Raw genomic sequence first — 21,197 nt, 5'->3', positions numbered from 1 at the left:
CGGCAGCTGCAAGGCGGTTGTGGCCAGAAATTTGCTCGTATCACAGTTGTTACCTTTACCAGCAGCTCAGTATTGGTCAGCGATCCTCAAAAATGACACATTTTTCACATTTTTTGGCCTAGGGTTTATTATTTACGTCAAGAACACTCTTTAGCTAATTTTTTATGACGCCGGCAGACCTGATCCAGGCCGGTCGGCCGGCCAGCATGCTCGGCGTACTTGACAATTCGCACAGGAAATACAAAACAGCCATTCTACCAGATATAATGCTTCCTAGATTCGAGCAACGACAACATGTCTGTTCAAAAGTGGATCTTTCGGCAACGACACCGACTGCGGCAACGCCGGGCGACGAACTGCGCGCTGGTCCCAGGCTGCCCTAGTCGTCGCTAGGCCTAATGGTTTCGCAACGCTGACGGCGCTTCGGAAGTCGCTTGCGCTATATCAAAAGGCCTACTCTTCACATCGCTTTACTGCGAACTCGTCCCATAATAGAATATATATTCGATTTCCACGACGCCTTCAGCAACGGAGCTAGCAGGCGGCAGGCGAAGCGCCGCAGCAGCGCCAAAGCAGCTATGGGATGAAATTTGCTAGTATCGCATTCATCACTTTTACGATCAGCTCGGTATTGGCCAACGACCGTCAGAAGTGATGCATTTTTGACATGCATCTATCCCAGGGCTTGCTATAAACGTGAACAAGCAATACTAGCGCGTTTTTCACTCGCCGGCGGCCGGCATCAAGGCTGGCAGGCCGGCCCGGCGTGGCTCGGCCCCGAGCGCCCTGAGGAGCGCGCTGTACGTCATCACGACGCTGCCGCTCTCCGTGCTCGCTTTGGCTCCCGCTTCCCGTCGTTGCGTCTGCCGCGCGCGGCTCGTCGTTGACATCTAGCAAGTTGCACGCAGGCGACGAGCTGCGATCGGACGTTGCGACGCCGTTCGCAACAGCGCACCGCAGTGAATCGCACTCACTTTCGCACATGTGTCTACGACCACCGGAAGTAAACAAGCAGAGCGCCTTTGCTTGACGTATGCATGGGCGGAGCATCGGCCTGTCTTTTCTTTTTTCGGAGCGAGCCCCGCGTGTATGAGTTGAGGGTGGTATGTGGGGGAGAGGAGGAACATCATTTTTAATCGGCGATATCTTCGGTGTTGATGGAGTTCGCTTAACAATTTTTGCGGTGCGGCGACAAGTGATGGAATACCGATCTCTCGTGGGTTCTTGCTAACCTTGGCAAAGAGCTTTTCAGGGTTCCTTTAAGCCTCAGCCATTTTTTTTTCCACCATGTGCTCCACCCTAAAAAAATAGCACATGAAGGCTCCCCCTAGGCTGGACGGACGGACGGATGGATGGATGGATGGATGGATGGATGGACGGACGGACGGACGGACGGACGGACGGACGGACGGACGGACGGATGGACGGACGGACGGACGGACGGACGGACGGACGGACGGACGGACGGACGGATGGACGGATGGATGGATGGATGGATGGATGGATGGATGGACGGATGGACGGATGGACGGATGGACGGACGGATGGATGGATGGATGGATGGGAGTGCCCCTTTGAAACGGGGTCGTGGCAATTGCGACCAAGCTGAGCTTTTCTTACATTATTTTTGTTCAACTGCGTTGTTATGTCTCATTAAGATTCGCCATTTTCTTTCACGAGGGTTTCCTACACTTCTAACCTTATGTCACATCTCTGCTTTTAAGCCACCAATCCTCCAATCGCTTTTTGCTAACTTCCACTGCAGATTCATTTACATGACCGTTGTTATCTTTAAACCCTAGGGCCTCAGGAAGAGTGACTGTGCCTGCATCGACATCCGGATGGATACCATCACATTTGAGTATGAGGTGTTCAATTGTTTCCAAAGATCTACCACACACTGCACATGTGTTATCTTCTTCGTTAAATTTTTTTGTAGCTGCGCGTTCTAAGACACCCTGATCTAGCTTCAAAAAGTAGGGCACTGCCTCTTGAGTTATCATAGAAAAATTATTTCCTGATCTGCCTTTTCCAGTATCGATATAGTTCTACACTATGCTTCTTTTCCATTGAATTAATCCAATTTTTAACTTCCGCATTTTTAACCTGTCGTTTAATGCTCTTTCTTTCTCTGTCCATATGACCGGCATACTTACTGGTTAGTTTTCTAGTTCTTTCCCGCCATTGTGAGTCAACGCTCTTTCTGTAAAAATATTTAAATACCTTAGCTGCCCACCTGTTATTGTCCAATTTCCTCAGGCGTTCTTCATACAGTATTTTACCCTGAGCTTCCCGTGCTTCGAACGATGCCCAGCCCATATCCCCCTGTACTGCCTCGTTTGTAATTTTGCCGTCGGCACCTAGTGCTAATCTTCCAACAGCTCTCTGATTTAAGTTTGATCTCGACTGAAATTCTGCCCTTACGCACAGAACCACCTTCCGGAAAGTAAGCCCGGCACCATTATTTATTTCCCAATACCCCTCAGTGCTTCATATATGTTGTACCCCCATAATGCTCTATGTTTCATTATCCCGGCGTCTCTTCGTCCTTTTGTCCTAAGAGACTGTTCATGCTTTCCCGTGTATAACTGCCCTTCGTTTAGCCATATCCCGAGGTATTTGTATTCGGCCACTTTGGGTATTTCGCGGCCTTGTAATGTGAGCACCTGATCAGTTGTACCGTTGAAAATCATCACATCTTACTTATTTGCGCTAAAACTGAAACCTAGAGCGTCTCCTTCGTCTCCACAACAATTAACCAAAGTTTGTAAATCTTTCTGGCTATCTGCTAACAGTACAATATCGTCCGCATACATTAAACCCGGGAGCCGCTGCTCAACTACATTTACGCCTAATCTGTACGACAGATTATAACCCAGATTACTTTCTTCTAGCCTTCTTTCCATATTTATCACGTAAAGCATGAACAGCAGCGGTGATAGAGGACAACCTTGCCTTAATCCTTTGTGCACCCCCACAGTGGTGGTACTTTTTATCTCTTCCCATGTAATTTCGACTTTATTATCTCGGTAGATTTCCTGTAAAAAATCAATTACCTTATGACCGATACCTACATCTTTTAATATATTCAACAGGAGTTCCCTGCTCACGTTATCGTATGCACCGCTTATGTCCAGAAAGGCTAAATACAAAGGTCTGTTTTCAGCCTTAGCTATTTCTATGCATTGGGTAAGCACGAACAGGCTATCATCTAATCGCCTACCCCTTCTGAACCCATTCTGAAGTTCTCCGAGTATGCTATTACCTTCTACCCATGACTTCATTTTTAATTTCACCGCATGCATTGTCAGCCTGTATATAACAGATGTTATCGTAATCGGACAGAAGGGTTTTACGTTCATCTTATCTCCTTTCCCTTTATAAATCAAATTAATTTTACTCTGTCTCCAGTTGTGCGGAATTTGCTTATTTGTTATGACTGTCTCCAATGGTTTTATCAGCGTTTCCTTGCTTCTTGGGCCAAGTGCATTAATCAGCTTAATTGGAATTTCGTCTATCCCTGTGGATGTGGTTTTAGGAATATTTGCTTCCGCCTTTTTCCAGTTAAGACTAGTCAGTTCTAAGCTGTTCTCTATTGTGCTGTCCTGTGTTGCTCCCTCCCTTGGGGAGATTATCCTATTGCCGTTGCTAAATGACGCAGCTATAACTGACGTAATGTAGTTCACAGCATCGTCTCCCTCTAAACATTTTCCCTCGGCATCTTTAATCTGCTCCCGCTTTCTTTGATTTGTTTTTCCTAACAAGCTTATATGGTTCCAGAATATTCTTGGCCCCCCTTTTATTTGCATCGCGAACATCAGCCAGCCATTGTTCAGAGGACTGCTTTATTTTAGCCTGGACGAGGACCTGAACTTGCTGTTTCTTTTGTCGATAAGATTCCCATTTCTCGCCTATTTCCTCTTCAGATAACTGCCCCCTCTTTGCTTCTTTGTGTTCCCTGAAGCCGCCCGTCGTTGTTGGATGGCCTTCTTAATTTCCATATTCCACCAGCTTCGTGGCTTCCTCTTTCCTCTCCAGCGGTTTTCTAATTTCACCCGTTTAATTTTTGTAGTGATGAGTAGTTTTAACTGATTATAATCCCAGTTTCCCATGGGGCGTTTCTCGATTTCTTCCTCTAAGTCGGCTGCTATTCGCGCTATTTGTTCGTCATTTAATTTTGCGTTGTCTTTTTGACTTCGCTGAATTTCTCTTTTGGCTACGGCTCCCAACTGTAGACTAATAAGTTTATGATCACTTCCTAGGCTGTACTTCCCCTCTTCTTCTATTGCTAGAGATCCCCTGCGACATTAGAGAGTAATAGTTGTCTGCCTGTTACGGGATTCCCACATGATTTGTCCCTCACATTTAGTTTCTCTATTGACAGTAACTAGGTTGTGTCGCTCACAGAAGTCTAGCATTAACTTCCCATTACACTCTGTGTATCCATCCAGATCCTCGATGTGGCCATTCATATCTCCAAGCAGAATAATATCGGCACCGTCTCCAAACTGCTTTATATCGTCATTGAGGCACTTAACTACCCAAGCAGCACACCAACAATGGACCGACGCTGGCATAATGCTGGTCAAAACCGGCTCGAAAGTCGTACCGACGTCGGCATTGGGGCAAAAAGTTACTTTTTCCAACCTTGGCCTGATGTTCGGACCAACACTGAACCGACATTCATGCCACTATCAGACCACTGTTCAGCCGCTCTACCAACACTGAACCGACATTCATGCCACTCTCAGACCACTGTTCAGCCGCTCTACCAACACTGAACCGACATTCATGCCACTCTCAGACCACTGTTCAGCCGCTCTACCAACACTGAACCGACATTCATGCCACTATCAGACCACTGTTCAGCCGCTCTACCAACACTGAACCGACATTCATGCCGCTATTGTACCCACTTTCAGCCGCTCTACCAACACCGGCTTGACATACCACAATTAGGCCACTGTTCAGCCTTTCTGCTAACGCTTGCCCGAAGTTTATGCCACCATTGCATTTCCAGTTCAGCGAATATTCACATTCCAGTTAATGTTTGCATTGGGAAAGCCATGGGTTTTGGCATTGCAAAGCTGCAATCATCTCTTCTATACACATGCACAACAAAATGAGGCAACGAAAGAATCCAACTGAGAAACAATTTATTAAATAATTAGGCACCGTGGCTGGGGACGCGCGGTTGCGCGAGTCCTGCGAGGCAGCGAGGGCCGCGCAGGAGGCGGGACCTTGGGAAGGAGCCAGGGCCGTGCAGGAGGAGGATTTCTGGGAGGTGGGGGCCGCTTGGGGAAGGGAGGGCACTGCTGGGGGCTGAAGCACAGGGGCTCGCAGTGGTTGCCAGGCCGGCAGCGGTACTTGGCAGAAACGCTTCGGCAAAACGCCTTTTGCGTCCGCCGCCACGGTCCACCGAACCTGGCAACCACTTCCTAATAAACCCCTGCGCTTCCACCACATCCGCCCCCGTCTTCTCACAGATGGCATCTGCATAAGATAAGCGTTCATTTTAGGCCAGCAGAAAAAGTTTGCTCGTTCACAGAAATCAAGATTATTTCAGCAACAGAGAAAACAGGAAAGGCCACAAGTACATGTTAACTCAAAGTGCGTGCCAGAATGAAAGGACTACAGTATCCAAATACAACTTGAGGAGAAAATCCACCTGAAAGCTCTTCTAACCAACTGTATAAAGCTGCTGCGACATCACGGTCGACCACTTTGCACTACTAACATATGGGAGCACAAATGGCTGGCAGATACAAGGCACGACTACGATCCATGACAAGAGATGGATGTGACTGATGGGAGGGCTTTCTTTGAAAGGCATCTGCTGACTCATATATCTTCAGATGCACATGGAAGAAAACTGCAGATGACTACCCCATAAAAACAGTAACAAAATATTCACCTGTAATGAAAAAGAAAACTGGTAAAGTATCAACTGAAAAGAAGAAAAGAAAACAAAGCGCAGCAGAACCTGGTGCATGTTCTTCCACTCATCTTTTAAAATTCAATTAAAAGCTACTGCAACAACATACTTGTTGCCACCTTGCATAACTTCAGGGCAATAAATGACCACTTGCCCTTGCGGCCATGGAGGCTGTACATCCTCTGTACAGCCAACCCCATGATGGCGGTCATTATGTTGGAGCCCACCTCCCTCAGGCCCTTGCCCCCCAGGCGGACCAGCTGCTTTCGCTGAAAAGAAACACCACAGGTGCACAAGCTATTAGGCACAAACATCAATTATAATTTCATTTAGTTTAGCAGAATCGAATAGCTAAGACAATTGTGTGACTACCTGTCAACAGCCCATGCGAGTACCTACAATCATAATGCATAATTTCTGTATGATACAATAGCTTGACTAGTTGCTACCAGCAGAAAGCAACACCACCAATATGGACATTCTTTTTTTTCCCAGTTTACTAAGAGCAGGGAAACTTTAGCGATTAAGCAAAGGTGGCCAACTCCTACCCATTATGCTTTGCATCTTGGACATTATTATATTATAACTATAATGCTTTTTGCAGATATCTATGTGCTGGATGTGTTTTCTCTGCACAGCCGTTACGCTAAAATTGATTTGGTTTGTAGAACTTAAAGTTCCAAAGTGACTCAGGCTATGATGAGGGACACCATAGTGGAGGGCTCCGGAAGTTTCGACCACGTGGGGTCTTTAACATGCGCCACTGACATCACACTGCACACGGGCGCCTTGCTTTTCGCCTCCATGGAAAACTGGCCATCACGGCTGGGTTTGAACCTGAGTCTTTGGGTTCAGCAGTCGAGTGCCCTAACCACTGAGCCACCATGGCGGGGCTCACTACCCTGAAATTGAGCAGTCTAATTAATGCTATACAAAGGGCGCTTATTTAAATCCCCAAGCACCTGAGTAAAGCTGCGTGCTTAGCAACCACATTTAATTAAACGATGTTGCTTGTTTTTGGCAGCAGATTAAGTAATGAAATGTGCATAATGTGAGCAAAAGACAGGGAAGAGGTGGGTTAAAGCTGCCCCATTATTTGGGAAACCTAGCCGAAATTAAAGACGCGCTGAGAGAGGACCAACTTCCAGCTGTGTTCACAGCAGTTCATGCAACAGTATATTAACCGAAAGCTCAGCTTCCTGTAAAACAGACCTTACAACATCCTTAATGTTAGCTACAAAGTCCACTGCTGAACTAAATTAAAACAGCACAACAATAAATGACAAATGTAAGGAAAATGAGGGGCTCGTTATGAGACACATACGAAGAAAGGCAGCCACAGGCAACAAAAGCATAGGGGATTTTTTTTTGCTGTTGATCGATGTAAAACAATAATGTAATCACAGAAATATTTGACTGAGAAAAAAAATTTGTTGGAACCAAGTCTGTTATGCAACGACCGGCCACCGGCAGAGCTCTGGAAAACTACATCGAATGACATTGAGTGACACCATCTGAGAGCAACTGCCCCAAAAAAGCCTGTGACTGCACCGCCAAATACCAAGCTACTACAAGATGTGACAGGTGCAATGCTTCGCACAGAACCAGCATCAGTAGCTTTGTTTGCTGTTTAGCGCTCCTTCTCGCCTAAACGCTCTGATGCGACAGCAGTCTCGCAGGTGGCATTTTCTTTGCATTGCGTGGCTGAAACATGATGTGACAACTGGCACTTGCCGTAAGCAATATTGCGAGCACCACATGTTCAGCACTGCTACTGAGCCCAACAAATTGATAGGAGCCAAAGAGCAGATAAAGAGAGTCCCCTAACAGCTGTCCCGACACGTGATGCAGTTTTTGCAAGCTCTGCTACCGGCTGGGCATTGCGTACCACTTTTGCTTCCAACAGTAAATCTCACCACACAAGGAATCGACAGGGCGTTCCAGTGAACACTCTCAAAAATTCCTAAAGAAGCGCAAGTTCGATATGGGAAAACAATTTTTTTTTTGGAGGAACGATCTCTCAGCAGTGGTGGACATAATTTACTGCATAACTGTGCGTGTGTACCTGCAAATATTTCTTCTATTTTGAACTCCCTATTCTTAGGAATTCCTGAAAATGTTCACTGAAACAGCCAGTGTGTATATCAGCAAGCAACTTTCATGAACAAGACATTTACATTAACAAAACACACTGTGACAGCACACTCCAGCACAACAGTAGGAATTATATCTATGAAGAGCATGTTATTCACAGAGCACGGCATGCAAATACTCTTGGAGCTCAAGATTTCTTCACAAACCTCGGAATTACATTATGCATGCAATTCGTTAGTAGGCATTCATTTTTTCCAGACACAAATTATCAGAAACATTAAATCACCAGTCCAGCAGCCACGCTGTCGTCCTGGACGGCAGCTTCCGCAGTGTCCAACTGCTCGGGGGAGAATGCGGGCAGTGCAAGGGTGGGAGGCGGTGGCGAGGGGGACACTGGCCGAGTCCTCTGCTCCAGCTGCCGGTCTGACCGCAGCAGCACGTGATCCTCCAGCCTTTGTAACCACTGCATTAAGTCGCACTGCTGCTGTCGGACCTCCAGCACCAGGCGCATCAGCTTCAGCAGGGTAGCTGAAACTGAAGCAATCAACAATTTCAGTGAGAGCAGGGTTAACCTGGGCGCAATAATATCATTTGCGCACTGAGGTACAATAAAGAACAATATGAGGCTAACAGTAGGCAGCAACACACTCTGTACTATGCTCCTAAACTTCCACCAATTTTATCCTCCAAGACACTTCTAATTCATGTTCTATTCCTTGCTAGCCTAATTTAAATGCCATAAATGTCACCATGCACTGACAAACACCTAGGTGAAATGGAGCTGCTCTATGTGTGATAGCTAGCACAGAACATGCAGCCTTGTTGTGTAAAGGACTTCTCAGTCTATGAGCTTCGCCAATTTTTACATTGGTTCATGGGCATTTCCACTGCTATTGCACCATGGCAGAGATGGCAGCAGTTAGTCGCAAATGGATTCTTCCAGTGTCATGAGAAGCATGTGCTAATAGAAGCCAGAAAGGAGAGCAGGCCTGTGCCCTTAATATAGCATTGCACCATTTGGAAAGTATTGCTTACGGCAACACCCACATTGGCCAATATGCTGGAGGTAGACATCTGTTCTAACTGCAAGTGCTGGCAGGGATCAATGCATTAAAACTGCAACAAAGATAGCCCTTATGGAATTATAGCCCTTAGCTGACAAGCGAAATGCAACAAAGAGGTGGACCAAACGTTTCTTGCTAGGCACAGGAGGTGCCAAACCGTTGAGAAATAAAACAAGGTCACATTTATCTCTTACCACGCATCCATTTTGCTGCAGGCAAGACAAGACTAGGAGCCAGCTGATGTGCTCCACAAGGCAGTTAGGCTGTTCAGTTCTTTCCTAAGCAAGAGGTCCTCCTTCAGAGCATGCCACTATTATTGGCTGCTTATCTCCTTCAGCACCCTTTATGGGAGCTTTGTGATATTGCAATTAATTTTTTTCAGCACATTTCGCTGCGTCCAAGGCACTGCACTCACTTCCAACCAATAAACTTTTAAAATACTTTGAAAGACAATGAAAAATTACAATATGGGCCTTGCTGACCTGTGTGCCTCTGGAAGCGACCAAATTATGCTGGTAAGGAAACAAATGCACAGAACATGGGACTACTGTGTAGAGTGCAATTTGTAGGAGTGGCTTCCTGGTGGTGATGTAGGCAGAGAGAGGCAACAGAAATGCCAGGATCCAAAAGAACCCAACAAAAGCACAACATACAGCTCTTGGGAAGGGCACACAACAACCAGTCCACTATGAATCACAAGAGAAAGCAATGGAAGTACTAGGTTGTAAATTCCAGTACCACTTCAGTTCAATACAATCGTTTTTGAGAAATACATGTGATGATTTTCAGAGTGACCCCTTTCAAAGCACATAGTTTGAAACTAGAAATGTGCTCCTAGCACCATTGCAAGAGCCACTGACGAGAACTCCATGCAAATATCTTCCTGAATAAGTATATTCTCTAGATCTTTCTGGGCCTGTTGACTGCTGCTCGGCAGCAGCAGGTACAATGAGAAATTTAAAATTTGCTCTGTTTTTCTATAAGACAAAGCAGATCTAGCTTCTACATCTTGTCGTGTCACTTGATACTAGACAAAATAGGAGTGTAATTAAAAGAAAGGAACACAGTGAAAAGACGGGACAAGCAGCATTTGTCCTCTCCTCTCACTGTGTCCCCATGTTTGGCTTGCATTTCTCTTTTTGCACAAAAGTAAACAAAGTGAAAATCTCACCATCAACAGTCCCAGCTGTCGACTCCTCCAGCTCGCTGGGTGGCGCACTGTTTTCGCTCACGCTCTCCCCAGCGTGATTCAGTGGGGCTGAAGATGAACATGTGTCATTGATGGCAATCCAGGAAGTACAGAACACACTACTGTGTACAACTACAATGTCACATTTCTATCCTAATTGAATGCAGAAATGCTACTTCAGGATATTTTTGGAGAAGGGACAGAACAGTTGCATGGCCAGGCTGTTTTGCATACAGGTGATCTTAAAACACAATAGACACAAAATTACGAAGTTCAGAAACAAATTCCTGGTTATATAGAGATGCCCCCCAGGCAATAGTAACACTTCCTTTGGCCGAAAAGATATTTTAATTTGGTTTCAATCACAGACTGTACAAAGACTTCATAATTCAAAACCCACCAAAACCGACACCTCCATGACAAGTAGTTGACGTGACAAACAATGTCACATCATGCAGATACCTATGACACATAAAAGAACGTTGTGATCCGACTGCGGCGGCGCGTTTCGATGGAGGCAAAATGCAAAAGGCGCCCGTGTGCTGTGCGATGTCAGTACATGTTAAAGATCCCCAGTCGGCTGAAATTACCCCAGGGCGCTGCGGCACCTCTTTCTTCCTTTCTTCTCACACTCCCTCCTTTATCCCTTCCCTTATGAATGTCCACCGAAATGCGAGAGAATTACTGCACCACTTTCTTTCCTGAAAAATCAGTTTTCAATTTTTTAAATATGTGTCTATAGTACTTCAATAATTACATTTCTCATGCACCAGCATGGTGCATTGGTACCGTATTTTCCGGTGTATAAGACGCGGCTTTTTTTCAAAAATCTTGCTGGTGCGTCCTATACAAGGGTGCGTCTTATATGCAAATTTTTCGTTTTTTTTTAGAGAGTTCAGAAATTACTCAGGTTCATTTTCAAGCTTTTTTTACCAAAAAAATATCACTACCAATGATGCGGTTGTAACACGGTTAATACTTCAATACAGGGACCACCGTGCGCAACTTTTTTTAGGTGAACTTTATCATGAAACGACGGGGATGACGACTTCCGGGATCACAAACACACCACCGTTTCGGAGGCCCCAAGCAAAAGTAATGTGAAATGCCAAAAGATGACAACAATCACGCTTCTCACCATTGTCAAGACAAGCCAGGACAAGCCGGCGTTCTTATTTTAGCCACCCTTTCCAATTTTGTTTGCTCCATGTACGTAGTGCGAACAGAATATTTCAGTCGCGTTGCCACCAGAAATGGGCGAACTTTTTGATAGCGCATCCGAAGGTGAAGACTTCCAAGGTTTTAAGTAGAAATAAAATGTTCTTATGGACATATGGGAGAGTTTTTTCGTTTTTCTTTCTTTTTTCTAAAACGTGGGCAGGAATGGTGTGAGTGTTGCCTTTTTCGACCACTTAGCGTTGCTTAAGAATTTCTCACAAGTACGGTGAATTTCATGATGGTCGCGCAAGCGTGTTTAATTGATCCTCACTAGCCCAACTGGGTAAACTGGGGTGCGTCTTATATAAGGGTGCGTCTTATATAGCAACTTTTTCAATTACAGCCTGCATATATGGCGGGCGCGTCTTATACACCGGAAAATACGGTACATTTAAGGACATAAAAGAAACTGTCATGGCGAAACCAAAAACAGAGAGCGGAATATATGTCATGTGAATAGAAATCTGTTCGCAGTACTGTTAACTCGTGGGTAACAGAGTGGGTAAGAGAGTTTGCACGAAATGGTTACTGGCAGATTCACTGCCGATCTGAGAGCATGGCAAATGTAAAAAGCTGATGCCAAGTCTGAACACGTTCTATTTCTCTGCAAGTGCAATTAGCTACGGTGGAGTTTTTTTTCCCAGATTTTGCAAGCATACTACCATAAATCCCCAATCAAAACTAACACAATGTCGACCTTACATTAAATAGAAATGAGAAATGGTGTTTTAGTTTTAAGGCGGTTAACATCCAAAGACGACTCAGGCTATGAGGGACGCCGTAGTGAAGGGCTCCGGAAATTTCGACCACCTGGGGTTCTTCAACGTGCACTGACATCGCACAGTACACGGGCCTCTAGAATTTCGCCTCCATCAAAATTCGACCGCCTTGGCCGGGATCGAACCCGCGTCTTTCGGGTCAGCAGCCGAGCGCCGTAACCACTGAGCCACCGCGGCGGCTTAACAAATGAGAATTCATGTCGTACGCGGTGACGGCAGCTGTACAACATCGTTGTGGCCCTTATTTCCTAAAAAATAATTGCACATGAACGTCTTGTTGAGTATGCAAAATAATTTCTCATCAATAAAGAAATATGAGAATTTCAATTACCAGAAACTGCCGAGCTTTCTAGGGCTGAAGTGAACTCGTAGCGCCGCACCTTTTTTTCGGCGCTCTTGTAGGATCCTGCAAACATTCTCAATATCTCGACAAAAACCATGTCATCTCCAAGCAACAGTACGGATTTCAAAAAAACAAAACAACTGAGGCCGCCTTAATCAAAGAAAAGCTAATTGAAAACATAGAAAATAAACTGCTAACAGTTGGCATATTCCTTGATATGAGGAAAGCGTTTGACTCGGTTAACCATAAGATATTGCTTGAAAAAATGCGGTGTTATGGAATACGCGGCGTTCCTTTAACGTTATTTGCTAGCTACCTTGACAACCGATCTCAAACAACTATCATTAACGGTATTTCATCTGGGATCGGTCAGATTGTGTCTGGTGTGCCACAGGGCTCCGTTCTAGGACCAACGTTGTTCTTATTATATATTAATGATATCGTCAACCTTCGTCCAGCAGACAACATTATAATCTATGCAGACGATACTAACGTATTTTTTTCAGGGCAAGATAGTAATATTTTGCAAGCAGCCTCCAATAGTTGGTTATCCCAATTGTCTGTTTGGTTAAAATCAAATAGGTTAGAACTTAATGTCAGGAAAACAAAGTACATACTGTTTAGAGCCAAAAATAAGGAAGTTCCGAACAACTTCCAAATTCACTTCGAGCAAGCTCCTATAACTCGTGTCAGCTCTACAATGTTCCTTGGAGTCATTTTTGAAGAACATTTACTCTGGACAGATCATGTAAACTACGTTAGCACTAAAATGGCTCGCTCTGTTGGTATCCTAAATAAATTTCGCACAATACTGCCTCGAAAATTCAAACTACAAATTTATTTCTCTCTAGTCTTTTCGCATGTACAATATTGTTTGTTGATCTGGGGAACGACTACCTCAACCAATCTTGTGAAAGTACTTACTTTACAAAAAAGAGCTGTACGAGCGATTGATAACTTACATTACAGTGAGAGCACAGGTCCTTCCTTCCTCAACCATAGACTGCTAACCATCACAGCCACTTACCACAAGAAGCTTGCTGTTTATATCAGAAACCTTATGAAAGGAAACTGGCAGACTTTCGAGAGCACATATTTAATTGCCCAAACAGCATACAGTCTTAGGCACCCTCAATACCATGCATCAAAATCCCGTACAAACTATGGGTTCCAAAAACTAACTCACATAATTCCTCATACATTAAACGCCTATCCATATTTAACAGAACTGTCACTACAAAATATGTCCGAGGTCAGATTTAGGAAAACTGTTCATGAATATTTTTGTTATAGCTAGTTGTGGTGTGTTTTTACCTAATCAGTTTTTGTCTGTTATGTTTTGATCTTAGTTTTGTTGTGCTTAGCTCTATGCATGCCTGATCTCTGTTTCGTTGTCAATATATCCGCTGTTTTTCTTGTTTCTGTTACTTATGGAAACTTTGTACCATTGCCAAGTGCCACTTTGTTTTTTTGTTTTTTACATGGGGAGGGCAGGCCTCTGTCAGGCGCTACTAGGCGCCTTTAGCTTGCTCTCCCTTGTTTGCAGTCTCTGTACTGGCCAAACAAAACCAATAAATGAAAATGAAAAATTACAAATCAAAAACCAAACTCTTGAGCAATCTACATGAAAATTCTACTTCATATGAAATAAAGCAACATTTCTCACATTGCTGGGATCCATTGACACCACACTACACACACAAAAAAAAATAATGTGAGTGTATCATGCTGGTATTTCAGGATGAACATCTTAGAGCAGCCTGATTGTTAGAATAGACAAGGAAATGCTCCAGCTCATTTTATATCGCAGTTTACTGTGTTTTATATTCCAACCAATTATTTGGCACATTTCAGGACAACCAGGTCACACTGCAAGTCACGCCATTATGCACGTAGTTTAAATATGCTTGCTTTCTGGCATTTGTAATTTCCAGGTAGCAAACAGCATATATAAGGCCAAGGTGCAGTGTGGCAATGACGCAGGCATCTTACATCCCTGTCAGACGGGCATTTCGAAGGCTCTCAAACTGATAGTCTATCACCTCACGCTGAGCGCTGCTACAAAGGAAGTTTTAATGGCCATTGAGTATATAGTCTATCGAGTCAAAGCAGTGTGGAACTCTTTAGCGAGATTTCAAGGGCCCTCGAGCATTGTACAAGGTTGTTAGCATTGTTTCGAGCGGCACCAAAGCATGCTCTCATGCATGATATGTTCACAGTAGAAAAACGTGAACAAAGATTACCCTCCCAAATTTTAATGCAAGTACCAAACTTTAGCTTCTACAATGATTTAAAGATTGTGTCAGTCTGGTTTAAAGTGCATTACTTTCATACTCGGCATTGCAGAAGACTGAAACACCAGCGGTATTAGTATTCCCAGAGCACTACAAACTGCGACAGCAAATCACCTAAAACGGCAGTGCCTTTCAAGATAAGGCAACTGACCTGCAATAATAACTCAAAACCTCCTACGATCCCAAATAAGGCTGTTTCTGTGCCGATGCTCGAGAAGCTGCATGTGTGTGCGCACATGTTAGTCAAACACACTAATTTTTTTCGGCTGGTAAAGCCCTTTTGTAAAACCATGGTCAGTGTGACCATTACCAGAGCATTGGAAATGATGGCCGGCACACGAAAGCACGCGGCGCTGCCACCCCAGTCCTGCCACGGTAGATCCCGAAGTGATCCAAAAGCTTCACTGCCCACACTGACCAACAGCCACTGCTGTCTCCATTTCACTTCACCCACAGCTGATTGTGCGGCAGTGACAGGATCCCGAGGTTCCACTCGCTTTTCTCAGTGCTTGTTAAGCAAATCACTCGTGTATACAATTAATGAGTGCTTCAAGATTCCTGCAGGAATGCACCGATTCGTAAATTGCAAGTATGTACACCCCAGCATGTTTGTTTACAAAGCTAGTGTACAAGTGGCTGTATATTGCTCATTTGTACAGGATGAGACGCAAGGTAAGTTCACATTACCAAAAATGTTCTCTACTGTTTCTCACCAGTCGTAGCTTTATTTGTTCACACAGTGTAACAGTGCTGCAAGAAGCGTCAAGGATGTGACTTCCAACATTGGGATATTAGAGGATCTCCGCTTCCCGCTAATTACATGTACATGCTTTATTCGATATGACTAGTACTTAATTTTAAATTGTTTAATCCAGAAGCATGCTTGGTGACCATTTGCATTAAATAAAGGCTCCAAATTTGTTGCCCACAAGCAGCGCCGACTCAGCCTCTGGTCTGCCGAAGACAGATCGAGTGACCATCGGCCGGTTGGTTTCATCGGTCGCAGGCTTTAGGCGATCACTGGTTGCGCTGGTATCGTCACCGGTATAATGTGAAAGATTGGTGCATCAATCAGCTAAGGCCTATACCGCCCAGCCCACCGAGTGCAACCATGCCTTAACTATGCCAATAGAAACATACATTAAGTTTATCATTTTAGCAGAGTAACACGTTCATGACACTCCCGCATGAGGTAGGACCACTACTTCATTTATGCACAAAAGGAAGGAGACATGTCCTTTGACAGTGTAGCCTGCATTGCAGATAACGCTCTGCCATCTATTGTGACATCACATGAGCAGTTCAATATGGTGGCCACTCGCAGTGGGAACAGCTTCCCGATCACGATTTCTATCGCATTTTTTTTAAAATAAAGCGCCCCACGTACTAATACTTCCAGGAGTGGAATCAGACTTTCATATTATTCCCAGAAGCGCAAAACTGCCTTTCCTCAAAAACCAATTTACCAATATGTCGAATGACCCTGTCATAGCCCCTTCAAGTGCACCGGGATTTTTTTTCCAATTTCACTAATAATACTGCTGTGGCTTCATTCCTCAGCACCTAACCACAACACTGCCATTTGAGAGTGCACAGCACTACTGCATGTAAACGCTGTTCTGGGCTGCTTTGCTGACTTGATGCCCGTTCAGCTGCCTGTATAGCAGCACTCAGGCCAACAGACCATCAGTTTGAAAGCCTGTGAAACACTCATGTGGCAGAGGCATTGTTTTATTTACAATTAAAAGTGTGATTCTGATTTCTAGGATTTAACAGCTTTAAGCTATGAAGAATGACATTGCGGAAGACTCCAGATTAATTTAGACCACATGGGGTTGTTTAACATGCACTGATATTACAGAGCACAAGCGCATTCTGCACTGCTCCATTTCACCACAGACAGGATGTAACCTGGGCCCTCGGCTCAGCAGCATGGACCACTCAGCCACTGCGGCAGGCTTACAATTCAAACTGAACTAAATGTAAACAGCTGGATGAGTTGGTTCTGAATTTGCATTATGAAACACTGTCTCAGTGCACAACAAACATGGATGAGGAAAGAGCACACAACGCAAAGCATCAATTGATGTCTGGCACTTGTATTGTGTGCTCTTTCCTCGTCTGTGCTTTTTGTGTGCCAAAACAATGTTTCATAATGCAAAAAAAAAATTACCATACTAAACCTTTCTGTACTAAATATTATTAAGCATACTGAGTTCAGCACTAATTCTGGGAACTACAGGTCTTCAAAAACAAAGCACTAATGAGTTTCAGAAGTAGTTCATCAGCTTACAAGTGCAATAGCTAACAGTTCATTCTGCTCCTCTTTTTGACAGCTGGCTAAGCGGTGGCTATCAACATGACTTCTTAGTCGTAATTTAGCCATGCAGAGGTGCAGACTCAGAGAATCTAGCAAAGAGGCCTTTACAATCGCTGATGAAGCTACCATCATTATGTCTGCAATAAGACTACTTACGGCAAGTGGTAACGACGACCACTGGGCAACGCATCCACTCCCCTCCGAGAGCTGGCTTGGCCTCAGCTTTTGCGAGCCGCGTCACCTCCGAGCTCCTGGCCACAGGCCAGTAGCACTCTTAATTTTGTCTCTGTGAGCCATCCGACAGGAATGACTGCAAGGCAGTCATCCTCAAGAGGAAACTTCACCACAGCGAATGGTTTTGACATGCTGCACAGAGGAAACACGACAAAAGATTAATGGGGAAACAAGGATTTTTACCAGACACTGTCTGTGCCATACTATACTGGCACTTGCCTGTTTGGGTGCCGAAAACTTCACACTACCATGACAACTGACAGGTACTCTTACAACCATCTCGTTCTACTTCGCAACGCACTTCTGAACTTTCATGAGTTGAGAGTTACAAGTGTCACGAGCGCCTGCAATTTGGGACTTATTTAAACAATATTTCTGTGCCTGCTGTCATGTGAACCAAATAACATCCAGCAATAGTGGCGTGCAACTTCACTGCATTGACCATCAAACTGAGTGCAGTCTACCAGGAGCATAGTGATGAAAAAAGAAACCAGTAAAACGCAAGATTGACCAAATGAGGAAGAGAGAAAACAAGCGCGTTCAATTAGCGAGCTCGAAACTAGCACTCGCTATATGTAGAGTCACACTGATCTAGACTTTGTAATACAAGGCTCTGAGTAGCGGGAAGGGACACACATAAATAAAAAGTACTCTCAATTTTTTTTCTGTAACCGATCACTGGCAGGAGCAGCATTACTTCTGGCAGTATAGAAGAATTGTGTTCATTCATCCTGTTCTTGTCACATTTCTCTCATCGCACGGAGACTCGCAACGCAACAATGTCAACACTGCCATGGAAGCATTTGTCAATCAAGCACAAGGCATGCAGGCTGCGACTCTATGACGTCTGACATGCATGCCTGAACCAAGCGATTAGCCTCACAAAAGCAAAAATTGGCGATGAAAAACACTCAACTGCATCGCACGTGGCAACTGGTTGGTCATGGGGGGCGCCGCAGAGAACGGCTCCGGAAATTTCGACCACCTGGGGTTCTTTAGAGTGCACCGATATCGCGCACAGTACACGGGCCTCCAGAATTTCGTTTCCATCGAAATTCGACCGCCGCAGCCGGGATCGAACCCGCGTATTTCGAGTCAGCAGCCGAGCGCCGTAACCACGTGACGACTGTCATTGCGATCATGATCATAATATCTATACACGTACATAAATGTACGATGTGCCGTGAGAAACAAACCCTCTCAGAAGCAATGCGCCAACAAGATTTGCCGGGATAGTGCGTTCACCCTGATGAAGGAACACACAAACACACGCGACATTTAGAAGCGCTTCCCTTCGTGTACTTGTGTGTTACTTCATATTACCCCAACCCTTACACGCAGTTACACCTTGCAATGCGCCGCTGAGTTAATCAAAAGACAACTGCTGACAGAGGCCTACAGACAAGTTAGCTAAAGGGGCGACACACGAGGCGTGCTCACTGTCGTCACTCTTGACAAGTTCACAAGTAAATATTAGCTGACAACTAACATGAAAGGGAAAAAAGGACAGAATGTATACTTACGCAAGCAGTGCCTTCTGGTTCCCCTCGGTGACTCACGCGTGCCGCCACCAAACTTGAAAAAGCTTGAAGAAATAAAAATTCACAAGCGCGCGCTGCCACTGCCAAACGTCCAAACGAAATGACCACCAGCTATGGATTGGGATTGGCTTGGAACGCACGTGGGAACGAGAGCGGATGCCTACGTTTATGCGTAAAGCGGTGGATAAATACACGTTTAGTTTCGGAAAATTTCTTTGAAGCTTAGTGTTGACAACACCGCCAAGAATAATTTTTATCAATTTTTTTACACTTCAATTTATTAATGAGCAAAACAAAGATGGAATGGCATGGCTACTTTTGACTACTTTCAGCTCAAGTTTTGGCTCCTTTTAAAATGTTCCCAACGGCAACCCTGCCCGCGAGTCATGCCGCGAGTACAGTGGCTGGAATTCACTGTACCTCGAGTGCTCGCGCTTGTTTTTCTTTTGTGGTGTGGAGGTGTTGGTCGTACTGCCCGTCTGCTGTCCCTTTGTGCGGCTGTTGCGGTCCTCGTCTTTCACCGCAAAGCTTCTGCATTTCGCCATGAATGCAAAGCAACGCAAGTACCGTATCGTTGAAAAAGAATACCGTGAGATCTTGCAAGATCTCGGTATTTCACAACGGCCGGTCGCATCTACGTCTTCAAGCTTGGATCAAGGCGGCAGGAAACGATCGCACTCTGAAACATCAGTCGACGTACGCACCCCCCAACTCTTGCTACCGTCCGAAGCAACCACGCGACGCAGAAGCGAAGTGCGCGCTGAAGACGCGTGATTGAAATCTATAACCGTAATCAATATGAAGACGATTAACCGATAGCGATTAATACGTCCCTATCGAAAAATCTCGTATATATGTGTCATATGTGTCTGATTCATACGAGATTATGGAATATCTCGTATGTGTCATATGACACATGTGTCATATGACACGTTTACAATTATTGGGAAAGGAACGGGAAGGGCTGGGGTGGAATTATAAGGCAATTAACAATAAAATAGCTTCCATTGAAGTTAGTAAACTAAAGAAAGTAAAAAAAAAATTCGGACGCGAAAAAAAAACTACGCGTCGTTCCGGATTCGAACCACTGACCTACAGATCTTCAGCTCACTACACTACCCACTACACCACTGCTGGCACGGCAAAAACTGCTTTACATTTCGATGACAAGACTTATCCTATGCTTCCCACTACTATAGAATTCGACGGTTAGGTGCGAGGACAAATGTTTATTTTTAAGGTATAAGGAGCTTAACTACAGCCGATTTCACTTCCACTGATATTGTGGATCTTGATGTGCTCTGTGATAAGCACTGAAAGATCTGATATTTGTATGTATTTTAATTTTCACAGCGCCTGCACCATCGATCGTAGTACTCTCATTGCGCACATATTGTTAACTACAGTCGGAGCTCTTGCATGAAAATACCTGGCGTTATTAGCTCAACTAAGCCCAGAAGGCAACATTTGCCTTCTGGCTGAACGTTTGTCCAAGCACATATCGGAGCTCTTGTGTACACACGAGTGTCGCGTGTCAGTTAAGGTATGCCACATATGTAATAAGTCCATACAAGTCACCTTTCCGTAGCGCGTGAACTACTATATATGCAGCAGATGTGTTCATCTGTGACATTTGTGACGCGTATGAGCTCGTACGCAGCCTATACGCGTTCATACGAGACACATTAATTTGTGACACACATGAACTCGTATGAAGTATATGTGCTGATACGAGGCGCATTTGTCGACACATATGGCTCATATGGTGCCCATATGAGTCAAACGAGGCACATATGAACTCGTATGAAGCCTATATGTGTTCATATGAGGCACATATACTGACACATATAACTCATATGGGCTGCATACGAGGCAAAGGGAGAGAACGAGTACCGTGGAGGCGCAGTGCCTTCGCATTCTTCCAATTCGAGTTCCCGCAGACGATGTAACGTTTTTTTTTTCTTAAGCTATATGTATCTCTTATATAAGCGCATGGTCAGCGCTGTCCTATCATGGAGCAAACGCACGTTACTGTTTACCCATTCCTGCTTTAATGGAGTGCTCGACACGTTGCGCCATGCATATATGTTTTGGTGCTGTTCTGCAGGTATACCGCATTAACTGCGACGCCCAAGCACATCAAGGTACAGCGGATTTAACGTTAGAATCGAGAAGTTATTTTTATA

General features: G+C 44.7%; 1 protein-coding gene across 1 annotated transcript; it reads right to left on the bottom strand.

The window, feature by feature from the left end:
- Positions 1 to 4,288: 4,288 nt before the first annotated feature.
- LOC149355084 (uncharacterized) lies at positions 4,289 to 19,353 on the bottom strand. Its single transcript, XM_089576062.1, has 8 exons — positions 18,994 to 19,353; positions 17,393 to 17,602; positions 12,611 to 14,313; positions 10,265 to 10,351; positions 8,316 to 8,563; positions 6,090 to 6,204; positions 5,368 to 5,493; positions 4,289 to 4,299 (listed from the first exon to the last, which is right to left on the bottom strand). Exons 3-8 carry the CDS (start codon positions 12,717 to 12,719, stop codon positions 4,289 to 4,291), a joined length of 696 nt encoding a protein of 231 aa, XP_089432188.1. The 5' UTR covers positions 12,720 to 14,313; positions 17,393 to 17,602; positions 18,994 to 19,353.
- Between the last annotated feature and the right edge of the window lie 1,844 nt (positions 19,354 to 21,197).

Source organism: Amblyomma mixtum, chromosome 3, assembly GCF_055824585.1.
Source record: "Amblyomma mixtum isolate Tamu chromosome 3, ASM5582458v1, whole genome shotgun sequence".
Lineage (NCBI taxonomy): Eukaryota > Metazoa > Arthropoda > Arachnida > Ixodida > Ixodidae > Amblyomma > Amblyomma mixtum.
This window is presented reverse-complemented; position numbering and strand designations above follow the sequence as displayed.